This window comes from Chironomus tepperi, unplaced genomic scaffold (assembly GCF_022539635.2).
Source record: "Chironomus tepperi strain 1889 unplaced genomic scaffold, CSIRO-AGI_Ctep_v1 contig_346, whole genome shotgun sequence".
In the NCBI taxonomy this organism is placed as follows: Eukaryota; Metazoa; Arthropoda; class Insecta; order Diptera; family Chironomidae; genus Chironomus; species Chironomus tepperi.
In genome coordinates, this window is record NW_027226468.1 from 401,353 (window position 1) to 412,652 (window position 11,300).

Here is an 11,300-nt window from a genome sequence, read left to right on the forward strand (position 1 = left end):
AATTAATTAATTCTTGGACAAAATGAAAGTAGTCTGCTTGGAAGACATGCTAACGTGATTGATTACTTGTTTTGTCGCTTTGTCCATTCAAATTAAAGTAATCCGTTAATTAATTTCTCAGAAATATTTATTTATTTATCATAACTGGTTTGTCAGCATTCATAGGGTAAATGTCAGTCATTGCCAAAATTTAGGTGATCTTTATATGCTTAACAGCAATGAATTATTAACTGTAATAAGCATAATCCATCAATCTGTTCTGTTTTGACAAATTTGTAGCTTTAAAAATCACAAAACTTTTGTGCAACATTCAATGCTGTTTGCCACATGAAAGCAACAGTTGTGTGACAACATTTGAAATTGTTGTTCTCCATTTAAGCCTTAATTTTAAGGACATCAAGTTTTTAATTAAGCTTGGCTCTAACTTGAATCAGAACTTTGTTTACTATTGAATTATTCGAATTAAATTTCATCTATGCATCATCATTTTTAAAGCAAAATGATGTCTTTGTGATTGAAAATTTCCTAACGGTCATTTAAAATTCAAATCTATTCAGCCAACGTTGAAGTTTGCAAACCCCACAAAAACAAAAGTCAGAAAACAGTCGCATAAAAAAATCTCGATCAGAAAAATTAAAATAATTATTTTATTCGGTTCTGCTGCATCAATAAAATCAGTAACTTATCAAAATTGACTGTCAATCGTGTGCTCTACATTTTAAAATTAAAGATACTGAAAAATCACAAGTGAAATGAAGAGTTTTCAATAAAAAAGAAGATGTGAATTCACAAATAAAGGAAAAAAAAAACGGAATTAATAACGGGAATAAAGGAGAAATTTCTTACACAAATGGATCTCACAACATTAGATAATTTAGATGAAGATGATGATATTGTGAATGAGGAAACATTATCATTCCATAGTAATGTTAGAGAAAATATTGTGAGTATATCCAAAAATGTTGTTAATTAATCAAGGGAAAGTGATGAAAAAAATCTATAAAAACATAAATATATGGGTCAATAGGAATTATATGCGTTTTTTTTTCTATGTGCATAGTAAATTCATATACACCTTTAACACCTTAGTGCTGTAGAAAGTTTCAAAATATTTAATTTTCTAGAAGAAACACGTCAGTGTAATTTAGTTAAGTGCTATTGATTGCTGATAAGAATATTTAAAGATTATTCGCTCATTACCTTTTTGTCCAATTTTTATGTGTTATTGTCTCAACTAGTCTTTTAATAGATAATATTGAAAAAATAGCAATTCAGGCGAGAAAAAATGTAGCATTCAGTCGAGAGATGCTTCTTGTGTCTTTTTTGTGTAAAATCTCTTGATTTTTTATTTACTTTATTTTTTTGTTGCCGTAAATCTCTGTCTAATTGCAGCTGCATTGAAATTACATTACCGTTCAATATCCGAGAACATGATTCTAATACTATAAAACATATAATCTGAAAATGGAATGGAATGCTGCCTGTTTTTTAAGTCTCTTTCTTATTCAATCGTATCGGCATCTCAATGCAGCTATAGCTTTTCATTGTCCTCAATATTATCTGACTTTGACTTTTTGATACGAAATAAAAAGTGAATGAAAATCGATATTTGAGTCATCCTGCCTTGTTATCTTATGTTTATGGATAGACGATAGTGATTACACATACAGGCTCAAAGTGCATAGAATTATCTATTGTCAGTCTACCAAACATTGTAAGAATAAGAAGACTTTGCACATGTTTTTTGGAGATAACAGCAGTCATCCAGCCACGTTCCGCGTTCATTGATATTAAAGAAAGTTTTCACAAAGGTCAATGTCGATTCGACAGACCGGCGCTTAATTAGATAACAGAGAGACAAATTAAATGTTTGGCACGGTATCTAAATTGATTTAATTACACACTATGTGGTAATTTTAAATTTTAACAGACTAGACTCATTGAGTCATTAATTTAGGGGTCTCATTAGAACTTCCTGTTATTTATTCTAGTTAATTATTTATGGATAAATTGCATAAAATGTTCATTAAGCTTTAAGTTTACAAGAATTGCTATTTATAGAATGAAAACAAAGAGTCGTGATTGATTCGAGCTTATGTATGTCGCATTATGAACTTTCAACGGATGCGTAATAATTGCGTATTAGTTATTTAAATAATTTTATGAGAAATCTTATTTAAACATTTAATTTTTGTGAATGCTGAATTTCACGTCAATACATTAAAGTCAACCTCCGCATCAATAGAGTTGTACAATGTGTAGCAGAGCGCAGCAAAAAAGGCTGCAAATGTTCTGCTAAATCGATTACGATAGATTTTTTTTTGTGATAAACTTCATATAAACATCCAGACAAAAAATCAAAAAGATCCACATGAGTGAGTTAAGGTGCGGACGTCAATGATCTTTGGATTCTAATTTTAAAGTCAATTTCATTGCCAAAGTTTAATTTTAAAATAAGATTATTCTTTTCTTTTTCTTCGTTTTATTCTTTACGCATTTATAAATAGACATTGCCATTAAATTAAAGGTGTATAAATATGAAAGAGAAACCGTACAAAAATTGTTGCATGCTATTCGTGCTATCATTCCATGAGGAAGCACTGACAATATTAAAAATTATATCGTGAAATATTCACACGATTTGTTGTTGTCGCGTAGTTATTAAACGCTTTTTTTAGCTGTTCATTCAAGGTCTTCTAATAGACTTTAAGAAATGTGAACTTAAAGTAAATTTTAGGAATTTGAATGTCATTTAACGGTTTTCAAAAATTCAAATTTGAATCGGTTTTCAAAATTTTGGATTTTTGACAATTTTCAAAGATTTGAATTTCAAACGGGTTTTAAAATTTTGAATTTTTTGAAGATCTTCAGGGATTTAAATTTCTAACGTTTTTCAAAATTTTGAGTTTTTAGACGATTTTTAAGAATTTAAATTTCTAACGTTTTTCAAAAATTCAAATGAGTTTAAATGAAATGAACATTTCGTTCAGTAGTTCATTCATGCACAATTGCATCCAATATGAGTAAAAGACGAGCCTCTTCCTATAAAACAAAGCTAAATAAAATTGAAAAAAAGTTAATGAATTTTTGATCGACATAACCGTATCTCGCGATTGCATTGTCTCAGCAATTATGCGATAATTGAAGATCCATGTTAAATAATTCGTTGGTAATTTAAATCACAACCAAAAAATAAACAACGGCTGAAAAAAACCGTAGAAAGTGATATACTTTTCTTTTTTGTTCATTGTTGTATCACTCAGTGCCAGTCAGCTGTACATTTGTAAGCTCGTAGTTGACAAAAAAAATAATATTTATCTTCACGACCATGAATTATTAAAAATAACAGACACTGTGAAATATGAAGATTGTGACGCACTTTTCTTGTTTTTTTCTCAAACAGATATTTGTTTTACTATTTCTGCTGTTGATGGCTGGAAGTTATATTTTAATAGAGAGATTCAGAAGACGTGATCGAGAGGACTTATACTCAACAGAGGATGATGAGCTGAAAGTCTATAGAATTAGTCTACTTTTTTGTATATTTTCATTTGCGACAGCAATAGGATCAGCGTTTCTACTTCCTGTATCAATAATAAGCAATGAAGTGTTATTGCTTTATCCAAATAGCTATTATGTTCAATGGTTGAACAGCTCATTAATACAAGGATTATGGAATTTTGTATTCCTATTTTCAAATTTGGCTATATTTATATTGCTGCCATTTGCCTATCTATTTAGTGAATCAACGGGATTTTTAGGACATAAGAAAGGCATTATACCAAGATTATATGAAACATTTATTGTGTTCAGTCTGTTAACGGTCATCGTTATTGGACTCGTCTATGTGCTACTTGCTGTCTTTTCGGAAAAAAGCAGCTTCTTCTCAATGTTAAGTAAGTAAATTATTTTAATGCATATTTTTATAACTTTATTAATTTTATTTAATCATTCACAGATATTGCAACATATTTGCCATTTCTTTACTCTTGTGTCTCATTCATTGGTGTATTACTTTTACTTGGTAAGTGGATCATCTATGACTTATTATCATCAATATTAACGCAAACTTCATTATCGCCTCCACTGTGCTCTATTTCGGCGATAATTTTATCAATATAATTCAACTCTTTTGGATGATGTTTCTTAGCTTCCTGTATACTCTTTTCGTATAATCTCTTCTCATTTAGTAGAAAATATGCCTTTGCGCGATAAAGCCATGCTCTTAAATTCTTCTCATCTAACTTATTGATTACAAAATCACAATCAATAATTGCACGTTTAAAGAGTGACAGTCGAATGTAGCTTAATGCTCGATTATTGTATAGAATTGGACTGTCACGAACTTGATCAAGCGCTTTTGTGTACATGCTCACTGCCTTTTCATACTCTCCGTTTCGGAATGCCTGATTTCCCATTCTGTTGGTGATGAAATTAAAATAATTAAAATTTTTGGTGGCAAAGGAAATTTGGAATTGAAATTTTAGTAAATAACGGTCAAAATTTATTTGAATTGAAAATTTTCAAATTCTGCAAAACCGATAAAATTTCAAATTTTACAAAACCGTTAAATTCTTCAAATTTTACAAAACCGTTGGAATTTCAAATTTTTAAAATCCCATTTTACTTACTTTCTCAATTCCTGTGCCACAGACTCTCTCTGCTTTCTATCGGCTGCCCTTTTATTTGCATCCTTTTCAATAGCCATCATGAAACTTTTTGCATCTTGTGTACTCTGATCAGTCGGTGGTGATTCCTTTTTGTTTATTATCGTCTTGTCATAGTTTGTCTTTACCAAAAAATTATCAATGTCAACATTCTCAATACTTGAATCTTTTTCACTGACACCAAGGAACTGATTTGCACGCTCAATACCCTCTTCAGATTTTGCCTTGTTGTCTGATGACATCAAATTGAGAATCTTCATCACCTCGTCCACTTTATTCTCAAAAGCGCAAAACTCTTCCTCTTGTTGCGCGGACATCATTTTGATTCTTTTTTGTGTATTTAAGTTAGGTGTTAAATTAAACAAGAAATTAAAGAACTTGTTAAGTCTCGTCTTAACCGCATAAAGCTTTATGACTAAATGAGTAAATGCAGCGAACAGAAAAAACTCTCAAATAGTAACTTTATCGATTACACAAAGCAATTTAGCTTTCTGATAAACATTTTTTAAAAGTCAAAGGTTGCTAAGAACATTGTATGATGCCGACAAGAGCATATAAATTTCATTAATGTCGATAGTTTGCCGTTTAACTTTGCATTCTTATTATTTACCAAGGTTTTTTAATTATCTTTCAATTCTTTTATTGTTAATCTCTAGTATGCACACCATTGGGTTTTATAAGACTTTTTGGCGTCGTATCAAAAGTTTTGGTAAAGCCTAATCTACTTCGAGACATAAACGATGAATTTCAAGTTTATAATATGGAAGAGGCAGCTGTGCTTAGGAAAATTCAAAGCAATAAATATGAAAAAGGACATTGCTTTTTTCGTGAGTATAACTTTTTTGGTAATTTGTCAATGACGTCCACAAAAATGGAATTTAGAACTGAGCAATCAACGGTTTTATAAAATTTGAAATTTAACGGTTTTTTGTATTTTGAATTCTTCATAACCGATAAAAATCGAGTCTTCAAACCGATTAAATTTGAATTCTACAAAACCGTTAAATTTTGAATTCTAAAAATCCGTTAAATTGTATACAGAAACTTTCATTTTTGTGGACCAAAAGTCAATGACATTTCTTTATATATTCCATGTTTACATTATTCTCTTTGTTATTCTCCAAATATAGAGCTTAGTAATATGAATATAAGCAATGACAAATATTCAACTTTGGTGCCTTCAAAATTATGTGGGAATTTAGAGGACCTTAACTTCTCAAAACTAACAAATGGCATATCAATGAATGATAAAAGCTTATTAGAAATTCAAATGAATATAGCGATTGGAAATCAGCGAGTTTTTGATCAGATAATTTATGATACAAAAGATATGTCATCAAACGCACAATTGTATGCACGTTTACGTGAATTAGAATGTGAAAGGAATGAATTGCAAAAGCAGCGAGACTCATCATGCTTAACGAGGAATTTTGTGTATCCTTTAGCGATGTTATTTTTACTTTTATTAACATCAATAACAGTTTTGCTGGTCATGCAGAATACAATAGAGCTGCTTATTGGCATTAAGGCTCTTCCGCTGAGCAGTAGGGTGAGTTAACTAGTGTTTAATTACATCTATCGTTTTAACGGCTTTCTGATATTCAAATATTTTGACTAAAATATTTGGATTTTTGAAAACCGTTAAATTTTAAATTTTAATAAACCGTTAAATTTTAAAATTTAATAAATCGCTAATTAACAATTATTTCTATACAGCAATTTACATTAGGCATTTCATCATTATCAAAATTAGGAATCTTCGGGGCAGGAGTGGAAATTTTTGTGATTGTTTATCTATTTTTAACATCAGCTGTGGGATTTTATACAGTTCCAATATTTTCTAAAATACGACCGAAACGAAGGAAGACGTCTTTGTGTCATTTAATCGCCAATAGTTTATTAATTTTAATCTTAACGTCAGCTCTTCCTTTACTCTCACGAATACTCGGTAAGCTACAACCTAATTCCACTTTACCATTCATGTCCATAATTATTGAATTAATTTTATTTTTTGTGTAGGAATAACAAATTTCGATCTACTTGGAGATTACGGTGAAATTCAGTGGCTAGGAAACTTCATTATTGTACTTCTTTACAATTTTGTGTTTATTGTGTCAACTGGACTATGCATTATTAATAAGTTCACGGCAACAGTTCGTCATGAATTAGTCGCTCGGTTAGTGGAGAATTATTTCATGTTTACAAATTACATTTCATTTATAAATTAAGAATATGAAGGAATATGATGATGATTGGAATGAGTGAAATCGACAATAATATCACAAATTTATCTCTCTCATTTAGTTATTAATTAGTAAAACTTTATTATTTATCTGACTAACAATTTTATTAGGACAATTAAGTATAGTATCAATAATATTTGTGGCAGAACTAGTCTTTAAAATATCATAATTTTTATTTTTGTGTGTGTGCGTGAATCGACCTTTGAATGCGTTGCTTTTATGTTTTTTTAGCAACAGACTATTTTTTATCATTTTTATGTACCAGTCTAATTTATAAATGAGGATAAAGTAGTAAATGTTTCCGCACGCGGATTAAAAAAAGCACATTTTTGTGATTTATGATTTGAAATTGCAGCTTTAAAAGTTAACGGCATTTTTACTTTTGAAAATTGCCGAAATTTAAATTTTTGAAAACCGCTAAAATTTAAATTTTTGAAAACCGTTAAAATTTGAAATTTTGAAAACCGTTAAATTTTGAAAAATACCAAAAATGTGCTTCAAACTGTATCAGGATAAATCTTTAAATAGAGGAATCAGACTTTAAATGACCGTATATTTCAAACATCATTCAATATTTATTATGATTTCTATGGTTCTGGGAAACTCTTTTTGTATTGCTTGTTACAACTTTTATTATTGAAATTTTTATAATTTTTAACTGATTTGAGCTGCACGCTGTAGACATTAAAAATAGCAAAAACAAAGTAACAAAGAAAAAAACTCATCAAAATCAATTATTTTTCTTTTCTTTTCCTGCTATAGACTCGGCCTATCAAGATTTTTATTATTCAATGCTCAAAACTTCAAAACTGAATAATTTTATCTTAATTTTCGTATTTTTATTTGTTCAATTCTGTTTGGGGGATTATGAGAAGATTATATATGTATGTATGTATGTACAAAGAGACAAAAAAATAATTCAATGCAATTAAACTTATCAACAACCAAAGACTTTTGAATGATATTTGAAAGATACAAGTTAAAATTAACATTTTTTTTTGTTGTTTTAATTATAGTAAAACAAGAAAATAAAGAATTTAATTTAAGAAATTTAAAAATACACAATTTTTATATTTATACGTGCGAAATTTCAGGTATGTATGAATTGTGCAGTAACAATAGAAATGTTTGCATCTGTTGTACCTTTTCTTCCTGCCCATCTTAACTGACTTTATTGTAAATTAACTGAAACTTTTAGATTTGCTCCGTTTTCAAAAGGTTTAGTTCCACTTTTATTGATCAAACTTTAATTTTGTGTTTCTATGACAGCACTAGCAACAAGTCTAGCGCATTTTTGGGGAATTAACTAGGTTACAGTTCTGATTGAATGCTTTTTAAGCTGAATTGTTAGAGAAAAGGATTTTAAAAAATTAAATCTTAAGATTAAAAATAAATCCGAGGATTAAAAATATATTTTCATCGAAAAATGCGCTAGACACAAATAACAGACCTAAATATCACTTCTTTATCATTTTATAGTACAGCATGTATTCCTTCTCGTACGATTCATACGACTTTCCATCAAATTTCTTGCTTTTTGGAACAAACTTCTTTAAAGGATTTTCCAGTGCAAATTTATACAGCAGGTTAATGTTCCTTAAATTAGATTTGATTGAGACATTAAGCCTTGAGATTTCATCAAACATGGAAGAGATTTCATCGCAATTTTCATCACGCTGTTTCTGTAATTCATCGTAATTGACATCTTTAATGTCTTTTTGATCATATTGTGACTGAATTTCAGTATAAAGGCAGTTAATCTCATTTCCAAACTTGATCCGCTTGTCTAGAAGATTCAGAAAATGATGAGGATTTGAGAATCTGCCAGATATTTTAATCATATTGGATACGACATTTTCATTGCTCATAATCCAATATTTATCAGTTCCCATTGCATTATCGAAGGAAGCGATTGGAATGTCTAAGAATTGCTGAATTTCATACTCGTGTTTTGGCAAGCTCACTTCCGTCTCCTTATTAACTGCTATCACTGTATTATTTAATGTCTGATTCAATAAACTTCTATTGTGCTGTTGTGCCTTTTCCAATTTCATTGTCTGAATCATTCTGTTTACAGCAATTTTACTGAAATTGATTTTTTCGTTGATTTGATGAACTTGAGCGACATGCTCTTGTACGGCTGTTATTTTTTCATCAATAAAACCATAAATGCTTCTTGTGTCATTCACTAGTTGCTCATATTCGTAAATAGAAGTGTTAGCTTGAACTTGTTGCTTCATTGAGCTTATATTGGTTGTGTAGAATTGAATTTTACCTTCGAGATTCACTTTTGCGATAAGTGCTGACACAAATTCACTGACTATATCGTCTTCTTCTAATTGGAATGAGAAATCTATGCTCGAATTCATCAAACTTTCGACTTCTGTCTCAAATGCTTGAATGTGTTCAGCACAAAGCTGTTTACTGGACTCGAGTCTCTTCTTTTGTGCCAAATATTCAATGCCTTGAATGATCTTTTGTTCATATAGATATGGAAGGAGTTTCTCGGATATTTTTATCTGCTGATTTGTAGCAGGACTGGATGTTGTTGATGCTGTAAGTATGGAATCTTCAATTTTTGAGTTAATTTGCTTCATAATTATTTCGAAGATGATACTGTTAGGCACTCTTTTAAGGAACGATTCAATCTTCTTCCAAAACTTGTCTTTTGCTGAATTATTGTCGATATTATTTGATTCCGATGCAAATTCTTTGAGGGTTTCTATGGTTTTAACGATGTTCTTGTAGAATTCATCAATGCTGTCCGAGCTAGAGAACTTTGCTGGCGTGACATCCTTAATCCTCTTTTGCAATTCTTGCTCCTCGTCAATCTTATTGTTAATGTTTATGGACTTTGCCTGCAGTAAGTCTGTCTTAATCTTATTCAGACGAACATTTTCCTTTAATTCAATTATTTTAACATCATTTGACTTTATTGTTTCCATTTTGGTATTTTCTTCATGCTTCAGAAATTTCTGTCGTTCCTTTAAACCTTTAATCTTTTCCTGCAAGTTCATGTACTTGACATATTTATTGAATTCGGCTAAATGATTTTGCCGGATGACATTTTTTTCACTAACTGAATTTGTCATGTGAGAGACAAGGATGTTCTTCCGGATCTTTTCAATAGCATATTTTGTGTCCACTTTCTGAATGAACAGCTCAAAAAATGATAAATTTTGCCTAAAAATCCTGAAAAAAATTCAAAAATTTTAGAATTTTAAAAAATGTCAATTTAAATTCCTTACTTGCGTAAATATTGAGGATCTGGATAACAATCAGGTGTCAAATCTAGTTTAGCACATTTGTTGTTGAAAAGAAGCAAGTTTTCATCTATTTTACTAGTCATTTTTAATTATTTTTAATTTTACACAATTCTTTATTTACAGTTTGACAAAGTAGCCGTTGAGATTTGAAAATTTGAAATTTTGTTCATTGGTTTAAATTTCAAACGACCGTTATTTTTATGTTGAGTTTTAGGGCACTGTTTTTTGTTGATTTTTAATAATTTTGGATTGGAGATTAATAGGATGTGACTGAAGATCCAGATCCATCCAATGATGGATGGAACATCGGGAGCCTTGAAATTGTAAGAAAAATGTGAGCTTAATGGATAATTTTGGAAATTTAAAATTTGACCGTTAAATTTGAACACGTGGTCAGAAGTCCTGAAACAAAATATCTGAAATTAACGGAATTAAAAGACGTCTCAATTTTCTTTCTTTTTTCGATTTTTTTATTGATTTTTTTTCTTTCTTTCTTTAATATTTCTTACTCATATAAAATTATTATTGCTTTCAGTTTTCATTACAACTTTTGTTTTTTGACAATAAGAAACAAAATTCAAAAAAAAAAAAAAAATTAAAAATTATTAAAAATTTTTTATCTACTTTTTAAATTTCAAATTTAAAAATTTGATTGCTCGAAAATAGATGCATTATTTAGCTTACATTTATGACAATAATTATTATGTATATGCATGTATGAAATAATGGAGAGAAAAAAATATTTACAAATAAACGTAAAGTAAATGTAATGTCACATGATGAATTTTGGTTGAATATTTTTTTTTTAACTTTTTTAAAAAAAAATTGCGATCTCAAAATCTCTTCATCTCCTCTCTCTCTCTCCATTTATTCGAAGAGATTCACAACTTTTTTTTTTCTTGTTAATTATTTTTAATTGTACATTTTCACACAGATTTTTTTTAATAACTGTATAATCAATTGATATGCATCAACGCTAAGAAATATTTCATCACAAATATTTGCTTGATGGCTTACTTTTCACATTTCTCGATTCGTTTTTCAACACTTTTTTTTTCAACATATTGCTCTTGATTCATCTTTTCATTCTTTGTTTAATGTAAATTATTTGCAAAAAAAAAGTT

The 11,300-nt window shown here is 29.4% G+C and overlaps 3 protein-coding genes across 4 annotated transcripts; 1 reads left to right on the forward strand and 2 right to left on the reverse strand.

The window, feature by feature from the left end:
- The first annotated feature begins 586 nt into the window (after positions 1 to 586).
- lili (LMBR1-like protein) lies at positions 587 to 7,925 on the forward strand. Of its 2 annotated transcripts, none has more exons than XM_070644787.1 (8): positions 587 to 943; positions 3,404 to 3,896; positions 3,959 to 4,024; positions 5,324 to 5,494; positions 5,798 to 6,216; positions 6,384 to 6,615; positions 6,687 to 6,843; positions 7,673 to 7,923. In XM_070644787.1, the coding sequence occupies exons 1-8, from the start codon at positions 851 to 853 to the stop codon at positions 7,725 to 7,727; spliced, it is 1,686 nt and encodes a 561-aa protein (XP_070500888.1). In that variant the 5' UTR covers positions 587 to 850; the 3' UTR covers positions 7,728 to 7,923. The 2 variants fall into 2 exon arrangements, with proteins under 2 accessions (XP_070500888.1, XP_070500889.1); XM_070644788.1 differs by lacking the exon at positions 587 to 943 and adding an exon at positions 2,184 to 2,385 and having other exon boundaries at positions 7,673 to 7,925.
- On the reverse strand, positions 3,960 to 5,265 carry LOC139093935 (tetratricopeptide repeat protein 12). The gene is made up of 2 exons (XM_070644797.1): positions 4,632 to 5,265; positions 3,960 to 4,419 (listed from the first exon to the last, which is right to left on the reverse strand). The coding sequence occupies exons 1-2, from the start codon at positions 4,985 to 4,987 to the stop codon at positions 4,038 to 4,040; spliced, it is 738 nt and encodes a 245-aa protein (XP_070500898.1). The 5' UTR covers positions 4,988 to 5,265; the 3' UTR covers positions 3,960 to 4,037.
- A 71-nt stretch (positions 7,926 to 7,996) lies between the features above and the next one.
- dgt5 (dim gamma-tubulin 5) lies at positions 7,997 to 10,298 on the reverse strand. Its single transcript, XM_070644786.1, has 2 exons — positions 10,159 to 10,298; positions 7,997 to 10,102 (listed from the first exon to the last, which is right to left on the reverse strand). The coding sequence occupies exons 1-2, from the start codon at positions 10,257 to 10,259 to the stop codon at positions 8,368 to 8,370; spliced, it is 1,836 nt and encodes a 611-aa protein (XP_070500887.1). The 5' UTR covers positions 10,260 to 10,298; the 3' UTR covers positions 7,997 to 8,367.
- Between the last annotated feature and the right edge of the window lie 1,002 nt (positions 10,299 to 11,300).

Bases quoted from the DNA above. Each gene is read 5' to 3' on its own strand.
- lili (XM_070644787.1), top strand. From the start codon at position 851: ATGGATCTCACAACATTAGATAATTTAGATGAAGATGATGATATTGTG. The intron at 3,897-3,958 runs GTAAGTAAATTA...AATCATTCACAG, and splicing joins CAGCTTCTTCTCAATGTTAA to ATATTGCAACATATTTGCCA. The intron at 6,217-6,383 runs GTGAGTTAACTA...ATTTCTATACAG, and splicing joins CTCTTCCGCTGAGCAGTAGG to CAATTTACATTAGGCATTTC.
- dgt5 (XM_070644786.1), bottom strand. From the start codon at position 10,259: ATGACTAGTAAAATAGATGAAAACTTGCTTCTTTTCAACAACAAATGT. The intron at 10,103-10,158 runs GTAAGGAATTTA...AATTTTTTTCAG, and splicing joins GATCCTCAATATTTACGCAA to GATTTTTAGGCAAAATTTAT.
- LOC139093935 (XM_070644797.1), bottom strand. From the start codon at position 4,987: ATGATGTCCGCGCAACAAGAGGAAGAGTTTTGCGCTTTTGAGAATAAA. The intron at 4,420-4,631 runs GTAAGTAAAATG...CATCACCAACAG, and splicing joins GTGGCACAGGAATTGAGAAA to AATGGGAAATCAGGCATTCC.